The sequence below is a fragment of the Pelodiscus sinensis genome, chromosome 23, assembly GCF_049634645.1.
Source record: "Pelodiscus sinensis isolate JC-2024 chromosome 23, ASM4963464v1, whole genome shotgun sequence".
Taxonomy (NCBI): domain Eukaryota; kingdom Metazoa; phylum Chordata; order Testudines; family Trionychidae; genus Pelodiscus; species Pelodiscus sinensis.
In genome coordinates this window covers 4,318,102-4,342,494 of record NC_134733.1, presented here as the reverse complement: position 1 = coordinate 4,342,494, position 24,393 = coordinate 4,318,102, and the positions used below count along the sequence as shown (strand labels likewise).

The following is a 24,393-nucleotide window of genomic DNA, read 5'->3' as shown; positions in this document are numbered from 1 at the left end:
GACACAACATTCAGTCCAGCCACATACAGCTGTTCAGCAGATCAAGGCTTTTAAAAAGCCTCACAAGGCAGACGTTGTGCAGAACAATCCTACTCCTAGCACCGGGGCAAATGTGGGGGGCTAGAGTGTCACTTGGGGGTACCGCGTCTGTGAGGGGGTTCGCACTCACCACCGTATCCCCCTGCCGGCTGTCCTCACGAATTGGCTCCCTTGGCAGGTGGGGTGCCTTCTCTGGGGTGGTGTCTCCCCTCTTCACTCCCGGCTGCGGCGTCCTCTTCGCCACACTGCCCTCCGGCAGTGCCCAAGTCTGTCTCTGAGCCCCCCTTCCGGGGGTTGATGTTCCTCCAGCGGGCCTTCTTTCAAGCCCTGCAGTCTGGGGATTTGCGGGCCAGAGCTCCCCTAGCCCTGCCTGGCCTCCCCAGCCCTGCCCTAGCTCCAGGGAGCCTCCTCCTCCCTCAGCAGCCAGGTTCTCACTGCCTCCTCTCCACAGCAGCAACCCATTCTCTATTATGGCGCCCAGCTGGACCCTAATGGGCTAGTACAGCCTCAGCTGGGCTAAACTCCCCGGCCCTGGTTCAGGCCGGGGTCTGCCCTTAAAGGGCCAGTGCAGGGCAAGCGCCCTGTCACAGCGTCACACGTACAAAATGGCTGCCTGCCATGCTGTCAAATTCTGGGATGCACCCGGGAATGTTGACTGGCACCCTGCCCGGCTTGTTCCTCTGTCTTTCACAGGCGCGAGATGAAAGCTTGCGGCACTAGGGAGTCCTTGAGCGGAGAGTGAAGCGCCAGCGCTGCGATCATAAAGCTGCCTGATCTTAGACCTTTGCCCGGAGCGTCTCCTCCAGGCGCCTGCCAGTGGGCGAGGGCGCCAGGCAGCTGGCACAGCTGGGGAGCGAGGGAGGTCGCCAGGCCCCCAGCAGGTCCCCTCCCTGGGACACACTCGCCGTTCCTGCGGGGAGCCGGGGCAGGTGGAGTTCTGCACGTGGCCGAGAGCTCTCTGCAATGGAGCCCCAGACCCTGAACTGCAACGCCTCCAGCGGAGCTGACCAGTGCTGTAAGTCCTGGACCCCCCCCGTCTCGGCTTTTTGGGGTGTTCTCCCTGCCCCTGCACAATGGTGGGAACTTCCCTTAAACCAGGGCCATACCCCCCAACCTCACTTCCCCAGAGAGCCCAGAGCCCCCGGAAAGGCACAGCCATAGCTCAGCCCGGGGAGAGCTTGCTGGGACGTTTTGGGGCCAAAGGCCAAAGCTGGGGCATTTAAACCTTCCACCCACGTCACCGCAGAGATACTGACCTCGTTTGTGATTTTCTTTTGGAATCTTCAAAACGACTTGGATCACAAACCCCTCATTAGCAGGAATTACGTGTGCCCGTAACTTTGTGAGTGTTTCTAACTGGGAAGTGGCCTTGTGCTCTCTCCAGGCCGTGCCCACAGGGCTGTGCAGAGGAGAGGCAAAGGGGTAGGAGCCAGAAGGACCAATGGGAGGGGTGGGGAGGAAGCCGTGGGGGGAGGGTGGGGCAAACAGAGGGATAGTTTCAGAATGAGTCTCTTTGGAGAGGGAACCAGCAGGGCCCAGGGGTTGGTGAAAGAGACGTGAGCAGAGCTGGCTGGGGAAAAAAACAAGCACATTTTTCAAGAGGGGAGAATTTTAACCCCCAGGAGTTTATTGTTTTCTTCCTTCCTCCGAGGAAGGGAAGGAAAACCCCAAAGGCCAGAGGATTTCTCAGTTTCTAACAGAAACATTTCAAAATCAACCCCCTAAAAAGGCCACGTTTTCATTTTAAAGAAAAGGCCAATTTGGGATTTAAACCAAACCACCTTTGTTCCAGCCACGCTCGGCTGCTGGTCCAAGGCCGAGTGGCAGAAAGGAGGGGGGCTTGGAGCGCCAGGGGCTCTTCGTCCGGGTTTGACAGCCGAGAGCCTTTTAAAACCGTTAAAGACAAGATCCCCCCTCCCCCAGTGGTTCCCTTCTGTTTGTGCAACCACCACCAGGACGATTTGAACTGGGGACCTCTGGAACTTAGTTTAGGAGCCTTGACCCTTTGGGCTGAAAGCCAGCTGGCTGTCAGCCTTGCCGTAAGAGGTGTCTTGGTCTTATCTATTGTTGTGGTCTAGGTGCCACTGCATGGGACAGTGACCCACACTAGGTGTGTGGGTTACATTTGCAGGTGGAGAGTCCTGTAGACGTATCTCCTGGTATGGGCTAGGGCAGCGCCAGCGCTGTGTGCGCCCATTTCACAGACGGGCCAATTCCCGAGCAGGCGTTAACACTGGACGTGCTCTAGCCACACCGGCACAATAGCGATACCTAGGGTTGCCAGATGGGCTCCCAAAAAATACCGGACTCCGGAACGCAGGATAAGCAGCGATCGCAACCCCGCCTCCCAGCTGGGACTCCCAGCCACTCCCCCCGCCCCCACCAGGCTTCTGCGCAATTACAGCTCCTAGCCCCAATCGTGGCCCCACCTTCCAGCCGCTCCCCCGCCCACGCCAGGCTTCCGTCCGGTGCGCAGCCGGCAAAGTCAGAGAATACCGGGCATTGCACATGGCTGCTATTCTCTGATTTTTTTTACCAGACAACGAGCACAAATACCGGACTGTCTGGTAGATACCGGACACCTGGCAACCCTAGATACCTCTCTAAAAACCAACATTAAGTGAACAGACACCCCTTCCCCCCAGCTGGCACCGTGACCGCACCCCGGCTCCAGTCCCCACTCGCAGCCTGGGCTGTGCCCGCTTGCAGCTACGCGCCAAGGTCACAATACTGAGTGACGAGAGGCTAAAATCCCTTTCCCCGCTCAGCAGCTAGGTCAGCATTGCATTCTGAGGCTAGCGCTTCAGTGTCGCACACAGCACAGCCCCTGCAGCGTCACGCACAACACAACACCGAGCTCTGCTACTACCCAGCCCTGCGGTGTCACACACAACACCACATAACACAACACTGAGCTCTGCTACTACCCAGCCCTGCAGTGTCACACACAACACCACATAACACAACACTGAGCTCTGCTACTACCCAGCCCTGCAGTGTCACACACAACACCACATAACACAACACTGAGCTCTGCTACTACCCAGCCCTGCAGTGTCACACACAACACCACATAACACAACACTGAGCTCTGCTACTACCCAGCCCTGCAGTGTCACACACAACACCACATAACACAAGACCGAGCTCTGCTACTACCCAGCCCTGCGGTGTCACACACAACACAACACCGAGCTCTGCTACTACCCAGCCCTGCGGTGTCACACACAACACAACACTGAGCTCTGCTACTACCCAGCCCTGCAGTGTCACACACAACACCACATAACACAACACTGAGCTCTGCTACTACCCAGCCCTGCAGTGTCACACACAACACCACATAACACAAGACCGAGCTCTGCTACTACCCAGCCCTGCAGTGTCACACACAACACAACACCGAGCTCTGCTACTACCCAGCCCTGCGGTGTCACACACAACACAACACAACACAACACCGAGCTCTGCTACCACCCAGTCCTGCGGCATCACACACAACACAGCACAGTACAGCACAGCCCCGAACGCTGCTATTCACCTAGCCCTGCAGTGTCACACACAACACAACACCGAGTTCTGCTACTACCCAGCCCTGTGGCTTCACACACAACACAACACAGCACAACCCCCAGCTCTGCCGCTTACCCAGCCCGGTGTAGTATGTGCCTGCAGGCTCCCTGCTGTCCCATCTCCCCGAGAACCCAGGGGCAGAGCTCAGCTGCCTGGGCTGGCGATGGGCCGCGGTTGTGCTCTGCTCCCGCTCTGAAGCCTGGTTCCGTGGCTGGGGAGGGGGCCGGTACCTGGGCCGCTCTTGCAGGCTCCTGGGTTCACAGCTCGGGCCATAAGAAACACCCCAAAGCCAGCAGCGCGGAGCCCCCCGGCCACCTAGGGAATCGCTCCCCATGCTGGGGGGGGGGGGGGATGTGGGACCATTTGGGAACGGAAGGTGAGGGCGTGGGAGGGGGCTGCGGGGGTGGGGGCGGGGGTGGAACGACCCACACGGGAACGACCCTCCCCGTGCTGCTTCCACTGCAGGCTCCGTCTGTGCCTCCGTGACCCTGAGCGGGCGCCTTGGGCCTGCCTGGAGGGTCCCAGCTCCGCGCTCCCAGCGCCCATCCGGCGCTGCGCCGTGGGGCTGCCCAGACACAGCTGCTAACGTGGGTCCTGGCCCTGCCGCATTGCACGGAGCAGCTGGGGGGTTGCTTCTGGGAGGGGCCCGGAGCCATGGGATGCACAGAGTGGGGGGGCTCGGCGCAGCTGGGGGGTTGCTTCTGGGAGGGGCCCGGAGCCATGGGATGCACAGAGTGGGGGGGCTCGGCGCAGCTGGGGGGTTGCTTCTGGGAGGGGCCCGGAGCCATGGGATGCACAGAGTGGGGGGGCTCGGAGCAGCTGGGGGGTTGCTTCTGGGAGGGGCCCGGAGCCATGGGATGCACAGAGCGGGGGGGCCCGGAGCTGCTCCCCAGCCGGAGCGGGGCAGCGCCATGCCCCTGCAGCAGCTCGAGGGCTGGAGAGAAGGCGGGTGGGAAGCACCGCGCAGGCTGACCGGGACTGCGCGAGTCACTCAGGGCCGGGCTGGGGCAATGCGGCCTGTGTGCGGCCTGCCCCTCCGGTCCCCGTGCAGACGCGCCTCGCGGGCCCCTCCAGGGCTTGCACCGGGGGGCTCTGAGTCTATCGAGCGACCTTGGCCGGTCAGACACAAACCTAGGGCAACTCCCATGAGCAGGGTCACCAACCTTTTTACACCCACATCACTCAGGGCAAGCCAAAATCTACCCCATCCCTTCCCCAAGACCCCACCCTCTCCACTCCCCTCCTCTCCATCACTTGCTGTCACCAGCCCTTACTCACTCTCCCTGGGTTGAGACAGGAGGTGCGGCTCTGAAGTGGGAATTAGGGATTTGGGTGTGGGAAGGGGTGAGAGGTGCAAGCTCCGGGACAGATTTTGGGTGCAGGAGGAGGTGGAGAAGGGGATGCTGGCTCAGGGAGGGGGCTCCAGGCTGGGGAGTGTTGGGGTCAGGTGGAGGGTTAGGGTGGGGATGCAGGAGTTTGGGCTGGAGTCTATGAGGGGCTCAGGGCAGGGGGGGTTGGGTGTATGATGGGCTCAGGGCAGGAGGGGATGGGTGTATGATGGGCTCAGGGCACAGGTTTGCAGTGTGTGGATGGTGCAGGAGTATTGTGGCAGAAGACAGGGATGCGGGGGTGCAGGAGTTTGAGGATGTGAGGGGCTCAGGGCAGGGGGTTTAGGTGTGTGATGGGCTCAGGTTTGGGGTCTGGGCGATGCAGGAGTGTTATGATGCTGTGGCCACACGGGGGCTTGGCCCCAGTTGGGGGTTGGTTGGCCAGACTTCATTTTAAAATAAAATATTATGTCACAAAACACAAAACACAAAATGTTTCAGCAATGTCTTTATTTATGGGAGAGGCAGGGAACATGTTTTGGGTCAGGAGCCACAGACCCACAGAAAAATCAGTCAGGGACCACACAAGTGAGATGTAAAAAAACAATCCCTGGTGTTAGTAGGGATCGAGCCAGGGGGCAGAGCAGGGTGCTGGTGGGGGTCTGGACAGGAGGCAGGGTGCTGGATGGTGTCTGGGCAGGGTGCTGGTGGGGGTCTGGCCAGGGGTCTGGAGTAGGGTGCTAGATGGTGTCTGGCCAGGGTGCTGATGGGGATCTGGCCAGGAGGAGGGGGCAGGGTGCTGGATGGTGTCTGGACAGGGGACAGGGTGCTGATGGGGATCTGGCCAGGAGGAGGGGGCAGGGTGCTGGATGGTGTCTGGACAGGGGACAGGGTGCTGATGGGGATCTGGCCAGGAGGAGGGGGCAGGGCGCTGGATGGTGTCTGGACAGGGGACAGGGTGCTGGTGGGGATCTGGCCAGGAGGAGGGGGCAGGGTGCTGGATGGTGTCTGGACAGGGGACAGGGTGCTGGTGGGGGGTCTGGACAGGTGGCAGGTGCTTCTCCCTTGCCCACAACAGTGTGAGCTTTCTTGTCTTCCTTTCCTTTCCCGTGCTGCCTGCCTTCCTACAGCAGTGTGATGGTGGGGGGAAGTCCCGCGGCTGTACACCAGAGCTGCCATCTCAGGCAGTGCCTGCTATTGTGGGGAGGGGAGAAGTGCACTTCCTGAGATGCCAGATGTGGTGCGCAGCTGCAGGACTTCCCCCCATGCCACAGGAAGCTGGAGCTAGCTCCATTTTTGCGGAGGCTGTAGCGCCAGCCTCCTCATTGGAGACTGGGGGGAGCAAGCGGGCGCTGTGAACACCTCGCGATCGACTGGCCGTGGCCCCACAGTCGACCAGTCAATCACGATTGACCGATTGGTGACCATGGCCCTAGAGGCCAAACAGGGCTGTGCTGAGCCGTGGGCTCCGACCCCTGGCCCAGCCCTTGCACTGAACGACTCAGGGCTGAGTGGGATCTGCCCAGGCTCCTGGCTAGCACCAAGAGACTCCTCTAGCTTCTCCCGGGGGGCTCCTTGTTGCAGATGACAACAGGATGCGGCTCGCAATGTTCGTTATCCCCTCTCTCCTGGCCTCCTGCACGCTGCTGCTGGTGATGCTCATCCTGTGGAAGACATGCCGAAGGGGGCGGGGCACTGAGGGAGAGACCCTTATCTTGCTGGAAGGTAAGGACGTGAGCTCTGCAGCGTGGGGACACAGCCCCCCTCCTGGCCTTTGCCCATCTCCAGCCCAGCAAGGTACTCAAGCCCTCCCGGCTCCCTAATGGCTTGTCTGGATCCCTCCAGCAAGGACAGAACCCAGCCAGCTGGACACACGGCCTCCACTGGGCTAGCAAACAGGAAGGGCTAAAAAGGGGCTGTGCACAACAGCCCCTGGAAATGTGGGCCCCGCCTTTGGAGCAGCTGCTGCTGTCTAATTCAGCTACACAATCCCGCTGAAAGGATGATCAGAGCATGCAGGCCTTGTGAGTCCGTCCTCAGCTCTGACCACTATGCAACACTTCCTCTGGGTCAGCGATTGGTCCAAGTCGAGGGTGTAAGCTGAACACTCAGCTACAGCACGGTTTGTAGAGGCAGTGCAGCCCGTGTAGCACACTGAAGCGGGAAGCAAAGTCTCCACTGGAGGGTAGCAATTCAGTGGGGTTTCTGTTGCTTTGGCCAGGGAGATGCCACAGCAGCCGAGCTCTCAGGGCTCCTGTGTGGTACCAAGATGAGTTGAGCTCCAGGCCAGACCCATGTCCAGGAACAGCCCCTTGGGCAGCTCCGGCCCTAGAGGCCTCTGCGTGGCAACATGCAGTCCGGGCAGAGATCCTGGGGCCTGAATTAGCAGCCAGCCTGGAGGGAGCTCACCAGTGCAGCCAGGGGGCCCAGCTCCACTGAAGGGTACATGTGTCCACCCCTCCTGTAGCCAGGTCCCCTGGGCAGCACCGCTCTGCTGAGCCTCCATGGACATTGCCCCAGGTGCTACCCACAAGAACCACGTAACAGATCCCTGCACGCTAGGGATGGACGCGAGCACACGACCTGGCTTGCCGGGTAGCCAGTCAATACTCGACCACTGTGCTTGCATCTCCCCCTCCTCCCAGGGACCCGGGACAAGCCGGCTGCCCTACGGGGGGCTCAGCCATGGCTCCTCTCTCTGCCCGTCCCATGCACTGGGCTGGCTCTGCTCCTCCAGGAGCCCCGCTCTTGCCCAGCAAGCAGGGAAGGGGCTGGGGCTGCCTGGTGCTGGGCCAGAAGCCATGGACTGAAGCCTGGGCAAGCGGAGCACAGCAGCTGGGCGAGCTCGGCGCTCCCAGACTGGGCTCGGGGAAATGTGGGGGGAGGACTGTGCACACAGAAACGGGGCCATGCACACTGAAAGGGGGGGGGAGGACTGTGCACACTGAAACAGGGGGGGCCGTGCACACTGAAAGGGGGGGGAGGACTGTGCACACTGAAACAGGGGGGGCCGTGCACACGGAAATGGGGGGACAGTGAACACTGAAATGGGGGGGAATGTGCACACTGAAACGGGGGGGTGTGTACACAGAAATGGGGTGACAGTGCACACTGAAATGGGGGGAGGACCGTGCACACAGAAACGGAGGGGGCCGTGCACACGGAAACGGAGGGGGCCGTGCACACTGAAACGGAGGGGGCCGTGCACACTGAAATGGGGGGAGGGCCGTGCACACGGAAACGGAGGGGGCCGTGCACACTGAAACGGAGGGGGCCGTGCACACTGAAATGGGGGGGGCCGTGCACACGGAAACGGAGGGGGCCGTGCACACTGAAATGGGGGGGGCCGTGCACACTGAAATGGGGGGAGGGCCGTGCACACGGAAACGGAGGGGGCCGTGCACACTGAAATGGGGGGGGCCGTGCACACTGAAATGGGGGGGCCGTGCACACTGAAATGGGGGGAGGGCCGTGCACACGGAAACGGAGGGGGCCGTGCACACTGAAATGGGGGGGGCCGTGCACACGGAAACGGAGGGGGCCGTGCACACGGAAACGGAGGGGGCCGTGCACACTGAAATGGGGGGACAGTGAACACTGAAATGGGGGGAGGACCGTGCACACGGAAACGGAGGGGGCTGTGCACACGGAAACGGAGGGGGGCCGATGTGCCGGGCGGGGCTGTCTGTGCGGGCTGGTGTCATTGGCTGTGCTCTGGGCAGCGTAAGAGCGATTCTCTCTTGGCAGATGCTGCTGCTCTTCCCAGGCAAGACTGGAAGGGACGGGACTCTCTTCCCACAGCCACTTCTGCAGAGAGGCTGCTGGAATTCCAGGATCCCCTCCTAGCCAAGTGGAAGCTGCCTGAGGACTGGCAGGTCCAGGCGGAGCAGTTCCTGTGCATGGGGCGATACGGCCCCATTTCCCGGGCCACCCTCGTCAGAAGAGGATCTTTGGGGCCTTCGCTGCCCGTGATTCTGAAGAAACTACCCGGTGAGCAGGCAGGGGAGAGGGACCGTTCTCTCCCCGCCGGCCAGGTCTGGGCTGTCTGCTGCCCCGGGCAGGCGGCTCGAAGAGGGGCTAGAACAGGCCGTTAGCCACCTGGCCAAGCGCAACAGCAGCCAGCTTGGCCCTCACAACCGGGTTTGAACCAACGACGTCCAGAGCAAAGTGCACCTGCCGCAGACCCATGCCCACGGGATTCAGGCACCACGGGGGCGGGAGGGCGCCTGGACCACACTCTGGCTCTGCTCCTTAGATAAGGGCATGTGGCCAAGAAAACCCAGCAGCTTCTAGCAATTCCTCCCTCGGTTCTGCAGCTGCAGGATCCTCTAATGGCACCGGGGGGGACTCCGCCAGGGCAGCTCCTGTTGCCTGGCGAGGGGGGCAGGAGGCTTCCAGGGCACAATGTGCATGAGCAGCGGCCTCCTGACGTGCGTTTGCATGTTCCGGTCTGCGCCCGCGGGAGCCCTTTCGCCCAGGGAAGGTCTTTGTGGGGCCCTCGGGTGGCTGCACCAGCCTGCACCAAGTCCGGCAGCCCAACAGGCAGGCAGGCTTGGAGCTGGGGCCATGGGGAAAGGGGGAAGCGGCTGAACAGCCAGGGGCACTTTTGTCCACCAGCCTGGCCACCTCCATTTTGAAAACCTGCCCGTCCCGTTAGCTGTGGGATACGCTCTGTTGCCATGTAAGTGGGGAGATGCAGGGGCTGAGGGGCCAAGGTCTGGGAGGGGCTGGAGCCGAGGGAGATGCAGGGGCTGGGGGGCCAAGGTCTGGGAGGGGCTGGGGCTGAGGGAGATGCAGGGGCTGAGGGGCCAAGGTCTGGGAGGCGCTGGAGCCGAGGGAGATGCAGGGGCTGAGGGGCCAAGGTCTGGGAGGGGCTGGAGCCGAGGGAGATGCAGGGGCTGAGGGGCCAAAGTCTGGGAGGCGCTGGAGCCGAGGGAGATGCAGGGGCTGAGGGGCCAAGGTCTGGGAGGGGCTGGAGCCGAGGGAGATGCAGGGGCTGGGGGGGCTACGGTCTGGGAGGGGCTGGGGCCAAGGGAGATGCAGGGGCTGAGGGGCCAAGGTCTGGGAGGGGCTGGGGCTGAGGGAGATGCAGGGGCTGAGGGGCCAAGGTCTGGGAGGGGCTGGAGCCGAGGGAGATGCAGGGGCTGAGGGGCCAAGGTCTGGGAGGGGCTGGAGCCGAGGGAGATGCAGGGGCTGGGGGGCCAAGGTCTGGGAGGGGCTGGGGCTGAGGGAGATGCAGGGGCTGAGGGGCCAAGGTCTGGGAGGCGCTGGAGCCGAGGGAGATGCAGGGGCTGAGGGGCCAAGGTCTGGGAGGGGCTGGAGCCGAGGGAGATGCAGGGGCTGAGGGGCCAAAGTCTGGGAGGCGCTGGAGCCGAGGGAGATGCAGGGGCTGAGGGGCCAAGGTCTGGGAGGGGCTGGAGCCGAGGGAGATGCAGGGGCTGGGGGGGCTACGGTCTGGGAGGGGCTGGGGCCAAGGGAGATGCAGGGGCTGAGGGGCCAAGGTCTGGGAGGGGCTGGGGCTGAGGGAGATGCAGGGGCTGAGGGGCCAAGGTCTGGGAGGGGCTGGAGCCGAGGGAGATGCAGGGGCTGAGGGGCCAAGGTCTGGGAGGGGCTGGGGCTGAGGGAGATGCAGGGGCTGAGGGGCCAAGGTCTGGGAGGGGCTGGGGCTGAGGGAGATGCAGGGGCTGAGGGGCCAAGGTCTGGGAGGGGCTGGAGCCGAGGGAGATGCAGGGTCTGAGGGGCCAAGGTCTGGGAGGCGCTGGAGCCGAGGGAGATGCAGGGTCTGAGGGGCCAAGGTCTGGGAGGCGCTGGAGCCGAGGGAGATGCAGGGTCTGAGGGGCCAAGGTCTGGGAGGCGCTGGAGCCGAGGGAGATGCAGGGGCTGAGGGGCCAAGGTCTGGGAGGGGCTGGGGCTGAGGGAGATGCAGGGGCTGAGGGGCCAAGGTCTGGGAGGCGCTGGAGCCGAGGGAGATGCAGGGTCTGAGGGGCCAAGGTCTGGGAGGCGCTGGAGCCGAGGGAGATGCAGGGGTTGGGGGGCCAAGGTCTGGGAGGGGCTGGAGCCGAGGGAGATGCAGGGGCTGAGGGGCCAAGGTCTGGGAGGGGCTTGAGCCGAGGGAGATGCAGGGGCTGAGGGGCCAAGGTCTGGGAGGGGCTGGGGCTGAGGGGCCAAGGTCTGGGAGGGGCTGGAGCCGAGGGAGATGCAGGGGTTGGGGGGGCTACGGTCTGGGAGGGGCTGGGGCCAACTCATGGTTGATGTCGCACTGAAAACCTCTTGCCAGGTCAGCCAGCTACAGACTGGGCCCCTCCTCAGCTGGGTCCGGGCAGTCCCTGCTGGTTGGCTGTTTCCTTCCCTTGGGTACTGGTGCTTCTGAACCTGCTGGGCCTGACCCACAACAGCCAGATAAGCCACTGGGTTGGGGGACCTTGGACCGTCAGCTCCAGAGTCATGTGGGTGCGTTTCTTCCATAGCCAGGCAATTGAGTTGGTGCTCGAGGTCTGGGCCACAGCCGACATGGCTGATCCAAAGCTAGAGCAGACAGTCCTGGTACCCCGAGAACGGGGAGCACCAAAATCCTGGGTCTACACAGGAACTGGCCGCAGCCGGCAGCCCAGAGCTGGGTGGCTCTGCAGCAAACCCAGCTCTGGGCTGCAAATCCAGTTTTGCTTCTCCTGTGGGTTAGCCCCTTTCTGGCCAGGGGTTAGGCCCTCAGCTCTCCTGGCTTCCCCCTCTGGGCCCACACTTGGTATTAACGTTGCTTCTGTCTCCCGGCCATCAGTGGCCTCCAGCCCCCAGGAGACGAAGCGTTTTATAGAGCTGATGAAGTTCCACATCCAGATCTGTACCCATGACAGCCTGGTGAAGGCCCTGTGGTGTCAGAGCCAGACGCTGCCCCTCTGCCTCGTCCTGGAAGCCATGAGTCTCGGGAACTTCCTGGGCTTCCTGTGGCAAACCCGTCAGGTAAGAGGAGCCAGGTGGGTTTGAAGCGGCCAAGCTGTGGTGGGGGACGCCAGGCAACGGGCCCCCCCCAGCCCCTGCCAGCTCGCTCTGCAGTGCAGCCTTCTTAGCATCCCCTGGCAGAAGGGGGAGATTTTAGCAAATGCACGGCAGGCAAGGCTGGGGGAAGGCAGAGGGCTGATAGTCTCGTGGTATTTGGAGTTTTTCTGAAAGCCCCAATTTGATAGAGTTCTAGGTAGGGTTGCCAGGTGTCCGGTATTGACCCGGACAGTCCGGTATTTTCGCCTCCTGACCGGTAAAAAAATTTAGAAAATACCGGACACCAAAAATGTTCGGTATTCTCTGATTTTTTTTCCCAGCCAGGAGGTGAAAATACCGGACACCTGGCAACCCTAGCACCCAGACCCTGCCCCCGGCCTTCCCCCTGGGCCCCGACACCCCCAGGCTCCCGTCCCCGGTCCCCATGCTTTCCTGGTTCCACAGGGAAGCTGAGTTCTGGCTTGAACAAGAACACAAAATGGACACTGGCAAAAAGCCTAAAGACCAAGGGGAAGCAATGCCTTCCCTGGGTCTTAGTGCTCAACTGCTCCCCTGTTCCTATCCCTGTTCTAACTCTGCACTCACTCTGAAAGGGGCCATGCTGTTTTATTATTTTTTTTTTCTTAATAAGTCTCGGTGTCCTTTTTACAACTTTGGTCTCCCCCCCCTTTTTTTTCCCCCAACAGAATTTTCCCCCTGTTTTTTTGGGGGGGGAGGGGTGTTCGGTATTTTTGGTTCAACCATCTGGCAACCCTAGTTCTAGGCCGGGAGGGCTCAACGGGTCCCCTTGTCTGACCTCCTGGCTAGCCCAGGCCACTGCATTTTACACTACCTCAGTGTATCAGAGGCAGCAGTGTGGGGTGCCAGGCAGGAGCTGGTCTCTGAGGGGAGCCAGTTTAAAAAGCAGTTCCCTTCACGGACCAGCTGCCTGACACCCTGTACTGCTGCCTCTGATAAAGAGGCAGCAGTGTGGGGTGGCAGCAGCCCTTGTCTAGGGGGGGTCTGAGCTCCCGGGCCCGGCGCGAGCTGGAACTGAGCTGGGCCGTCTGCCTGCCCGGCTCATAATACACTTTAAATGCAGAGCCACAGCAGGATAGGTCCTGGACCTGTCACAAGCCACGACTGAGCCGGGCTGCTGACCAGCCTGCTAAAAATGTACTGGCGGGGGTGGGGAATGCGTGTAGTCTGTAGCATTAACCTATACGCTTTTGCTTATCGGTTAATGGGTTAATCGACTCCACTATTACATCCCTCGTGCTGACCGGAGCCCTCGCTGCGCCTGCAACACCACAGATCCTGGGACTTCTTTAGGACTAATCAGATCTCTCCAAGCACAAAGCAGAGAGCCGGAGATCCCACCTGCCAACCCAAACGCCTCCTCTTTGAACTGCAGCATAGAGAGGAAGGTTCTGAGCTGAGTAAAGAAATCCCCTTTCCCCCCACCCTGGGCTGGTGGGCCAGCCCCCTGCCCTGGCTAACAGGGAGACTAGGTTTACACTACAGGGGTTTTGCGCAAAACCCCGCAGAGTGTCCATAGCTCTAGGACGTTTTTATGCAAGTAAATTTACAGTAAATCGAAAGAACAGAGGGGTTCTTGTGGTGTACGTATTCCTCTTTCTACAAGGAATGACTCCTTTTTCATAGAATCATAGAACACTAGGACTGGAAGGGACCTCGAGAGGTCATCGCGTCCAGTCCCCTGCTCCCATGGCAGGACCAAATACTGTCTAGACCATCCCTGACAGACATTTATCTAACCTACTCTTAAATATCTCCACAGATGGAGATTCCACAACCTCCCTGGTCAATTTATTCCTATCTGTCAGGGTGGTTAAACACTGGAATAAATTGCCCGGGGAGGTTGTGGAATCTCCATCTGTGGAGATATTAAAGAGCAGGTTAGATAAATGTCTATCGGGGATGGTCTAGACAGTACTGGGTCCTGTCATGGAGGCAGGGGACTGGACTTGATGACCTCTCGAGGTCCCTTCCAGTCCTAGTGTTCTATGATTCTATTCCAGTGTTTAACTACCCTGGCAGTTAGGAACTTTTTCCTAATGTCCAACCTAAACCTCCCTTGCTGCCGTTTAAGCCCATTGCTTCTTGTTCTATCCTCAGAGGCCAAGATGAACAAGTTTTCTCCCTCCTCCTCATGACACCCTTTTAGGTACCTGAAAACTGCTCTCACGTCCCCTCTCAATCTTCTCTTTTCTAAACTAAACAAACCCAGTTCTTTCAGCCTTCCTTCATAGCTCATGTTCTCTAGACCTTTCATCATTCTTGTTGCTCTTTTTGCGCAAGAGTTCTTGCGCAAAAAGATGTGTGTGGATGGGCAACAGGAGGGGGGGGGGGGTTGCACAAAAAGAGCCAATCGAAAAAGGCACAGGTGCTCTGGTGGCTACTCTGTAAATAGCAATCAGAGCTTTCTTTTGAGAGAGCGGCCATGCCGTCTGGACGCTCTCTTGCACACAAGGGCATCGCTTTTCCGATGTGCTTGTGCAGTGTGGACTTGCTCTTGCGCAAGAAGTTTTTTCGGAGGATCTCTTCCGCAAAAAGCTTCTTGCACAAGAAGCCTGCAGTGTAGACGTAGCCAGAGAAGGGGGACCTGGAATCCAACAGTGTCAAGTTTGGGACGGGGCCAGGTTAAAGCTGCCAGGGTCCTGATCTGTAGCCCCAGCCGTGTCTGCAGCGCCAGGGAGGTAACCCAGGTCGGACTGTCACTGGCAGCTCCCTGGCGGTGGTGCTGGGCACACCAAGTGAGTTGTCTCTTGTTCTTTTGACTTGGCAGGGGAGCATGCCCAGGAAGGGGCATATTCATGTGCTGACGGAGAAGAAAGTGTTTGCCATGGCGATCCAAATTGCACGCGGGCTGGTAAGAGGAGGGGAGGGGGGTTATTTCAAGGTCAATTCATTAATCTTTAGAGAAGGTTTGTTCCCAGGGGTGATCCCTTTCCAGCTTGGCTCCAGCTGGGCACACAGGGGCACTCCTAGAGCTCCTCAGCCCTCCCCTACAAGGCAAACGCACTCAGCTCGGTAATGCTGCCAGAAGAGGACGGGGATTTCCTCAGGCCTCGGCCTCAGCCATTCTAGATCCCAAGCAGGCCCCCCCAGGTGCATGGTTGCAGTAGCTAACGCTGGCTGCTGAGCCCGGGCGCGGCTGACACCTGACTGGCTCTGCTGATTGCAGGACTATCTGACAGCAAGCCAGAGGCTGATCCACGGCGACGTAGCAGCGCGAAACGTCCTGATCCACCAGGATCTGACAGTCCGGCTCTGCGGCCTGGGGCTGGCGGGAGAGGTCTACCGCCGGGGCGCACTGCCCTCTAAGGAGGCAGCTGAGGTGCCCATCAAGTGGCTGCCACCGGAAAGGATCCTGAAGCACCCGGTCACCGCCAGGAGCGACGTGTGAGTAATGCACGCCGGCCGGAGCTCGCCTGAAAGCCAAAACACCGGCCCTCGGGGGAAGGGCACGCCAGCCCTTGGGAGGAAGGGAGCGCTGGCCATCCAGGGAAGGGCACGCTGGCCATCGGGGGAAAGGGCATGGCAGCCCTTGGAGGAAGGGCATGCCGGCCATCAGGGGAAGGGCATGCCGGCCATTGGGGGAAGGGCATGCTGGCCATTGGGGGAAGGGCGTGCCAGCCCACAGGGGAAGGGCACACTGGTCATCAGGGGAAGGACATGCCGGCCATCGGGGGAAGGGCACGCTGGCCATTGGGGAGAAGGGCATGCCGGCCCTTGGGGGGAAGGGCGTGCCAGCCATGGGGGGAAGGGCACACCAGTTATCAGGTAGATTCTGGTTCCACTAGCTACTGGCCCCTTGTCCCTCCACTCCATGGCAGTGGGGGCACAGGACCCTCTCTGCCCCCCTCCCATCTGTGCCGCCTCTGCATGAGAGGAGCCACTTTGACTTTGTTTCTCGTGTTTTCTCCCCAGCTGGGCGTTTGGGATCCTGCTGTATGAAGCCGTCACACTGGGTAAGTCAGCTTTGCTGTTCTAACCGAATCGATCAGTGACGATCGACGGAGAGATCCCGTCCCACCGGGGGCAGGGCCGCTGTTCCTCGCCGCTGCGCCGGCCCCGGGAGGAGAAGCAGCCCAGCTCTGGGAAGGGGCCTGCGTCCGGTCCCTCCAACCCCGACAGGGGCCTTGGATCCAAATCAAACCCCCAACCCTGCATCCTCAGGGCATCGCCCGAGAGCACGTCCGGCACTTCCCTAGCCCCTCCCGAGAGATGGGACAGCCCAGAGCCAGGTGTGAGGTGCCTTGCACCAGTCCCCAGGCCCTGCACCCCCCCAGGCCCTGCCAGCCCCCAGGCCCTGCACCCCCCCAGCCCTGCCAGCCCCCAGGCCCCGCACTGCCCCCCCGGCCCTGCACCCCTCCGGCCCTGCCAGCCCCCAAGTCCCGCACTGCCCCCCCCGGCCCTGCTAGCACCCAGGCGCCCCGCCGCCCCGGCCCTGCCAGTCCCCAGGCCCCACACTGCCCCCCCAGGCCCTGCCAGTCCCCCCACGCCCTGCCAGCCCCCAGGCCCCACACCGCCCCTCCCATGCCCTGCCAGCCCCCAGGCCCCACACCGCCCCTCCCATGCCCTGCCAGTCCCCAGGCCCTGCCCCGCCCCTCCCATGCCCTGCCAGCACCCAGCACCGCCCTCCTGAGAACTAGCCAGGGTTGTGTCATGTGTGACTGTGGGGCAGTGGGCGGGGGGGGGGGGGTCAGAGCACTTTCCTGGGCAGGTTTCTCCCTGGCTCTGAACAGTCTGAGCCCCTGCCCCCTCCCGCCACAGCAAGGGGCACTGCTCAGAGGGCAGCGCAGCGAGTGGGCCAGTGGCTGCTCCCTGCTCAGGGCGGGGTGGGGAGGCCGATGACACACCAGCGGGGGGGACGGGATTTCTGACTCAGCCTCTGTCCCGGCCCGATGCCAGCCGCCCTGAAAAGGCTCCTGGGCCCCGCAGAGTTAGCAATGCCTTGTGGCCCTGCACACAGGCGGAGGCCGCTTGGACCCAGGAGCAGTACGGCCTGCGCCAGTTAATGGGGAGGGGGCATCAGGCCTTCCTGGAGTCCCAGGGCCGGCCGCCCCCAGCGGGGCATGTTAGACCATTCCCATTTCTGCCTGGCCTAGCCCCGTGGCCCCGGGCCAGGTCTGGCTGCCGGTGCATTTGCTAGATCTGCAGGTGTCGGCAGCCCTGGAGAGCTGGGGCAGGCGCTTGGGGAGTCCCAGGGGGTCCAGGGCGATTACCAGAGGGCCTGGCGCCTGCAGCAGAAGTCAGGACCATCCCGCACTCCCCAGCGCGGCGGGAGCCGTGGGCAGCAGAGTGACCCGGCCCCAGCCTGCCCTGCCACCCCAGCTGGGTCACTCGGCTTCATCCTAGCAGCCAGAAGTGGAGTGACCCAGTTCCATCCTGCTCTGCTCCCCCCCAAGAGGGGCCTGGGGTGGGGGGTGGAGGAAGAGCAGACTGGGGCCAGCTCAATCCATTCCCCCCACTGTGCTGAGGCTGGGGAGACCCCTGCTGCCAGTGCCAGGCCCCTTGGCAAGCCCCTCATTGCGTCGCTCGGGGCGTGGGGGAAGGGGAGGAGTGGGGCAGGGCAGGGCCTGAGGCAGAGGGGCTGTCCTGGGTCTTGCACCCCCTTAGGAATGGTTTTGCATGGGGCTTCCCCTGCTCTCCTAGGAGTCTGCGCTGCAGCCACCGCAGAGGCCGGGAGCTTCCCTGGCCCTCAGCTTCATTTCTCCCACTTTCAGCGCCCGCCAGCCTGTTTGCTCCCTTCACCCACCTCCAGCAGCCCCCCCGAGCCTGCAGTCGCTGCTTAGCCCAGATGCCATGCCCCGGGGCCTGAGCCCACGTCCTGCAGCAGCCTCCTGTGCCACAAGCATGTCTGACGAGCCCAGGAACTAGTGTCACCAGGGGACCAGGCTGGGCCTCTCACAGGGCTCCTCTAAGCCACCAAGCCAGCCTGCCATGGCCAGGACAGGGGGCCCACGCCCTTCCCTTTGGGGCCAGCTAGTGACGTGGCCCCTTCATCCCTCCTGCACACAGCTCTGCTGCTGCTCGTCTCCGCCCGGGCCGCTTGGCCAGGAGCGCCTCAGCCAGGCAGACTCAGGGTTCATCTGTTGATGGCTCCATATTCTCCTTCCCCAGGCGCTCCCCCTTACCCGGCCCTGCAGCCCTCCGAAGTGCTCCCCTGGCTCCAGCGCCAGCACCGCATGGAGAAGCCAGACCAGTGCGGGGACGACCTGTAAGTGCCTGATAACCCGCAGAGACACCCAGCGGGGCATGTCCTGGGAGGCCTTCCCCAGGCCGTGCTCCAGACCGACGGGCAGTGCTGCTACTAGCCCTGCGCAACCCGCCCTGCTCAGCGACGGCCCGGCGTCCCTCGCGTAAAACACCGGCTGAGTCCGGAAACACACCTGGAGAAGGGCTGCCTGGGTGGGCAGGGCTGGGCCTGCCGCTGTGATTTCTGTCCCTTCCCCTCTCTCTGCCTCCTGTGTACAATGGGCTAGTGGAGGCTGTGAGCTGTGAGCACCCAGAAGCCCTAAAGCCCCTAGAGCGCTGATGGGGGGAGGCCCGGAGAGTCCTACAGCGCTTCTCAGGTCGGTGTGTCAAGGCAGGGCGAGGGAGCCATGGGATTTGCTTCTTCGGCAGGCTGGGAGACGGTGCCAGCTGTCGCTCTCCTGAACTAGTGGGCACGCGGATAAGAAGTGACCAGCGTGTCACACACACCCTGCTGCGGCTAGGCCTTCCGTGTCACACTCGTGGGGATTAAAGGCAAAGGGAAGTCAAAAGGACTTTAAAAACCCGCTACAAACGGGAAGTCAAAGGGAGCTAGCGCAACAGACTTCACGAGAGCCCCCAAAGACCACAGACTCAGACAGGATACGAGGGCGCCCACGTCAGGTTTATTGTCAAACGAAGCACGTGAATAGTCGGCGGTAGCCAGACAGCCCCCAAGCCTCTATGGACCCAGCTCAGTCAATAGCAGGAGTTCACTATTGCCCCCTAGGCCGGACAAAGAGTTAAGCTGAGGCCCCCAAACGTTTATAGATGGAGACACTCTAAGATACTCATCTTACTATTATCTTACGCAAGAAGGACACCTGTGGTACCTCCCTGGGACTTTCCTCCAAAGCCTTCCGACTCCCCACCCCTTGGTCCGCTTTCACTCCTGGGCTGAGTCTAGACTGGCATGATTTTCCGGAAATGCTTTTAATGGAAAAGTTTTCCGTTAAAAGCATTTTCGGAACAAAGCATCTAGATTGGCATGGACATTTTTCCGCAAAAGCACTTTTTGCGGAAACGCGTCCGTGGCCAATCTAGACGCGCGTTTCCGCAAAAAAGCCCCGATCGCCATTTTCGCGATCGGGGCTTTTTTGCGGAAAACAAATCTGAGCTGTCTACACTGGCCCTTTTGCGCAAAAGTTTTGCGCAAAAGGGACTTTTGCCCGAATGGGAGCAGCATAGGATTTCCGTAAAAAGCACTGATTTCTTACTGTAGGAAGTCAGTGCTTTTGTGGAAATTCAAGCGGCCAGTGTAGACAGCTGGCAAGTTTTTTCCGGAAAAGCGGCTGATTTTCCGGAAAAACTGACCAGTCTAGACACAGCCCTGTTGTTTCAGACAAAATGTCGCTATTCACCACTTCCTGTCAGACTATTTTCTCGTGTGCTATGTAGGGGTGCCCTTGTCCCATCCTGGTGGACGGTATTTACACGTTCCCTGTGCTTTAGCAGTCCTAGCGCTGAGTCAGGTCCTGGACACCGACTTGCAGGCAAACACCTGCCTTTGACAAGGCCTGTCTGGGACTCAGGGTATCACTCTTGCTGAATTTGGCTCAGGTCTCAGGCCTTCCACCAGGCCCATGCATCCAGCTCTTTCTTTCTCCTACACCCAGGAGTGCTCTCAAAAGCTGCTGGCCCTAAACAGAACAAAATCCCTGCTCCAAGTGGGGGGGAGGAATCACTCAGATGGGACGCACTGTTCTGCAGCCTTTCGAAACCACCATCACCGAAAATAATAGATCTCCTTTGGACGCCTGCCAGCGACTAATTAACCTCCTTCCTGCCCCAAACTGAATCCAAGAGGCCACATGACCTGCTGCATGCTTGGAATCCATCTGAACATAGAGCAGTCACCCACCATGCAGAATTTAACTGGTACCTTTAACTCTCTGTACTGGCTGAAAACTGGCAGTCAAGTAGGCAAGAGCTAAGCTATTATTACTATGTGTTGAGTTCAATGCGGAGACCTATGGCAAGTTCTCGCAACTGGGACTTTGCATCTTTCTTGGATTGTTCTCTTGACTTAAAGCAAAGGTTGTGCGTGATATAACTTGAGTCTGTTCTTGCCGACAGGTATCGTATCATGAGGAGCTGCTGGCAGTGGAAAGCTTCTAAGAGGCCTACGTTTTCACAGCTGATTGACCAGCTAGACTCTCACGTGCCCCGTGCAAACGAGGCTGAGACGCTTGCTGCCACTGAAAGGCTGGACCTCAGTGACTACCAACGCACGGCTGGGGTGTCCCCTAGAGAAGTGCAACTCTGTCTCTCTGAGCCTTGTGTTATGCACAAGGCAGACAGCCTGTGAAAGGCCCAGCAGAGAAATAGTGACTGTGACAAAGTCAGTATTTCCATGTTTATTTTTTCGGGAAAAGCCTACACGAGATGGAAAGGATCTGAAAACTCCATGGACCTGACCAGGCAAGGAAACTCCTGTCCGAACCCAGCACCAAGGAATAGCTTCTGATTTCTTGTGTATTTTCAGATGTCAAAAACATGGCACAGAAGGCAGCTAAGGAAGCAATCTTGGCATTAGCCAAAATGGGGACAGAACACACTAAGAATACAACTGTTATTTACATCCCTCCCCTATGTCAAAACATTGGTGAGTGCCCGATAGGAAAAAAACATCTTAAGTACAAATAAAATCCCTCCAACCTGCAAACCAGGGAACTAGCTTAGAGCAGGAGACTGGGAACCAGGAGTTGCAGGTCTAGCTCTGCCACTGACTAGCCACAACCTTGGGAAAATGAACACTTTCATAAGAGGCCGGTGATATTTAGGGCCTAACTCGATAAGGATGTTAAATGTAGATTAATCAACTAATTGAATAGCTGATGGAATTTGCATCGATTATTTGATTAGTCGATAAGGACACCTCTGCCTTGAAAATGTAGCAAGAACCTGCCAGCTCTTGCCACATTTCAAAGGCAGATGTGCTGCGAGGAGCACAGGGCTGTGGGGAACTCAAGCAGTCCCCGGCTGGCCCCACGCTCCCTGCTTTTGAGCTCTTGTACATTTCAAAAGCAGGGAGAATGGGGGCTCTCTGCTGGCTCTCTGCTCCCATGGTGCTTCTGCTTTTGAAATGAAAGAGCCCTGCTCTTGCTGCATTTCAAAGGTGGAAACGCCACCAGTTCCCTGCTGTGTCCCCTCACCCGCCGAGACAGTGCTAGGGGGAAATGGCTTTTAAGCCAGCTCCCCCCAGCACCAGCTCCTGCTTCCCCACTTGCTCCCTCTCTCTGGGTATGTCTACACTACAGCACTAATTCAAACTAACTTAGTTTGAATTAGTTAATTCGAACTAAGCTAATTCGAATTAGCGCATCTAGACTTAAAAACTAGTTTGAATTAGCGTTTTGTTAATTCGAACTAGCGCGTCCACAGTGATTGGATGCTGGGGCACATTTAAGGGAAGTTGAAACTGGTTCTGGCAGGGCATCAGGTCAGTAGTTGCTTTGTGTGGCTGATGTCTGAGGCTATCTGAGGCTCATGCTTAAAGGAACCCCCCCGGACAGCCGGTTCTCAGCTTTTCCACTTGCTTGCCTACCTCGCCGAGGGACAGCAAAGCATTTTTCTCTGCGCTTGTTTGTGTCGGCAGTTCCCTTTGGGGACGCCGCCGCAGTTGGCAACATGGAGCCAGAGCTCGCCCTGGGCTTTCTGGTGCAGTTTTTGGACTTGCTGCTGCAAGCCTGCCAGCAATGGCTGGAGGCTGCCTGGCACCAGCTGGTGCATGTCAGCCCCCTACCTCTCCGCCTGGCCTCCCTGGGGGCCATGGAGGAGCCGCAGCAGCACTCGGATGCCAGCGAGCCCCGCAGCGTCTGGTGTCTGGACACCAGCAGCGACTGGTGGGACCACATTGTCCTGGAGCGCTGGGGAGACAGACAGTGGACCCAGAACTTGAGGATGAAGAGGGACACCCTCCTGGAGCTCTGCGAGTGGCTCGCCCCTGCTCTGCGGCAACGGGACACTCGCATGAGGCCCGCCATCCCCCTCCAGAAGCGTGTGGCCATCGCCCTCTGGAAGCTCTCCACGCCGGACAGCTACCGATCCGTCGGGAACCAGTTCGGCGTGGGGAGATCCACTGTCAGAGCAGTGCTCATGCAGGTATGGCACTCACCGGCCACTGGGCCGGGGGGGGAGGGCGGCTGCAAGGAGGGGATGGGCCGCCCCAGGGAAAATGGGGGAGGGGGAGGAGGCGAAAGTGTCCCGCACCGGAGGTCTGTCCCGGCCGGACTACACGCTGCCCGGAGGGGTTGCTTCCCTACTGATTTGCGGTTTGCTGTCTCTCTCTGCAGGTGGTCAAGGCCATCAGCCGGGTGCTGCTCCGCAGGGTGGTCCGCCTCGCCGACCCAGACGCCGTCATCCGGGGGTTCGGCGCCCTCGGCTTCGCCAACTGCAGGGGGGCCATCGACGGGACGCACATCCCCATCTGTGCCCCGGAACACCAGGCCTCCCAGTATGTCAACCGAAAGGGGTACTTCTCCATCCTCCTGCAGGCCATGTGTGACCACTGGGGCCAGTTCACGGACATTAATGTGGGCTGGTCCGGCAAGGCACACGACGCCCGGGTGTACCGCAACTCCTTCGTGTGCCAGAAGCTGCAGGCCGGACCTTCTTCCCTGATCACCACATTAGGATCGGGTATGTGGACATGCCCGTGTGCCTGGTGGGGATGCGGCCTACCCCCCTACAGCCCTGGCTCATGAAGCCGTACACAGGGCATCTCAACCCCTCCCACCAGGCCTTCAATGACAGGCTCACCAGGGCCCGCATCATGGTGGAGGGGGCCTTCGGCCGACTGAAAGCCAGATTTAGGTGCCTCCTCACTCGCCTCGACCTCGCCGAGCACAATATCCCTCCCCTGGTGGCAGCATGTTGCGTGCTGAACAATTTGTGCGAGAGAAAGGGAGAGGCTTTCTTGCCAGCCTGGATGGCTGAGGCTGACCGCATGGCTGGCCATTACGCTCAGTCCCGAACCGCCGCCATCCAGGAAGCCCAGCGGGGGCCGTCCGGATCTGGGAAGCCCTGCGGGAGAGCTTCCAGGTGGAGGAGGAAGACTGAACTCTCCCTGCATGCCCCACTAGGGCCTTCTTCCACCCTCCCCCCTTCCCCTCCCTAACCACCCTTCCTAATGTCAAATAAAGACACCTGTTTTTCAAACAAAAACGTCTTTTTATTTTACATAACTTGGGTGGGGGGAGGGAGGAGTGAGGGTGGGAGAGGGGAGGGGAAACCCGGGAGGAGGGAGCTAGAAGGGGGAGGAAAGGGAGGAAGGGAAGGGAAAGCTCAGGCTTGGGGGTCCTGCTGGCTCTCTTGTCTCGCAGCACTGTGGGTGTGGGGGCATCGGGGAGGAGTGGGTGTGGAGGGTGGGGCAGGAGGGATGGGGGGAGTGGAGGAAGCGGGAGGGGGAGCAGGGGTGGGAAGAGGAACGAGAGCTGGGACAGCCGCAGGGGCCGGAGCAGGAGGAGGCAGGAACCTGTCCACCAAGGTCTGGAGGTGGCCTCTGAGGGCACAGCCCTGCTCCTCCAGCGCCTCCAAACTCCGCTGCCGCAGCCGCAGGTCCTCCCAGACCCAGTGGTCCTGGGTGCGGAGCTGGTACTCCAGGAACCGCAGGTGCCGCCGCTGGTACTCCTCCTGGTTTCTGGCGCACCTGCTGGCCCAGGTGCGGGTGGCTGATGCAGGCGGGGTGGTGCGCCCTGCAGTCCCAGGTGCTGCGGCTGTGGTGAAACAAGAGCAGTGGTCAGTTCTCCCTGGAGACACGGTGGGTGAAACCCAGCCCCTCTCTGCAAGGCCAGGGCCCCTGCATGACACCCAGCTGCTGCTCCATGGTGGGCAAGGCCAAGGTGCACAGTCCCTGGGCTCCCTCTCCCCCCACCCTCCCATACACATAAGGGGAGCATGATGGCACTCACATGTGGAGCCCTCCTCAGCCTCGGATGACACAGGCGATGTGCTCTGTGGGGTGCCTCGGGGGTCCTGGGTCCTGGGTCCTGGGCAGCCTCCCTGCAGGCTCCTGGCTCTCGGCATCCTCCTCCTCCTCCGTATCATGGACAGGTCCCTCTGCCCCGGGGTCGATCACCACCCGGGGGGCATGGACAGCGTGAGCCCCCAGGATGCAGTCCAGGGCCTCAAAGTGGGCGCAGGCTTCCGGGTCGGCCCCTGGCTGGCAGGCCCGGGAGTAGGCCTGCCGCAGGTCCTT

The 24,393-nt window shown here is 60.5% G+C and overlaps 1 protein-coding gene across 1 annotated transcript; it reads left to right on the top strand.

The window, feature by feature from the left end:
- The first annotated feature begins 656 nt into the window (after window positions 1-656).
- On the top strand, window positions 657-23,345 carry LOC102448697 (tyrosine-protein kinase STYK1-like). Its single transcript, XM_075906633.1, has 10 exons — window positions 657-1,054; window positions 6,525-6,665; window positions 8,688-8,930; window positions 11,716-11,897; window positions 14,722-14,805; window positions 15,121-15,338; window positions 15,867-15,907; window positions 18,063-18,159; window positions 20,271-22,298; window positions 22,490-23,345. The coding sequence occupies exons 1-9, from the start codon at window positions 1,003-1,005 to the stop codon at window positions 20,500-20,502; spliced, it is 1,290 nt and encodes a 429-aa protein (XP_075762748.1). The 5' UTR covers window positions 657-1,002; the 3' UTR covers window positions 20,503-22,298; window positions 22,490-23,345.
- Window positions 23,346-24,393: the final 1,048 nt, after the last annotated feature.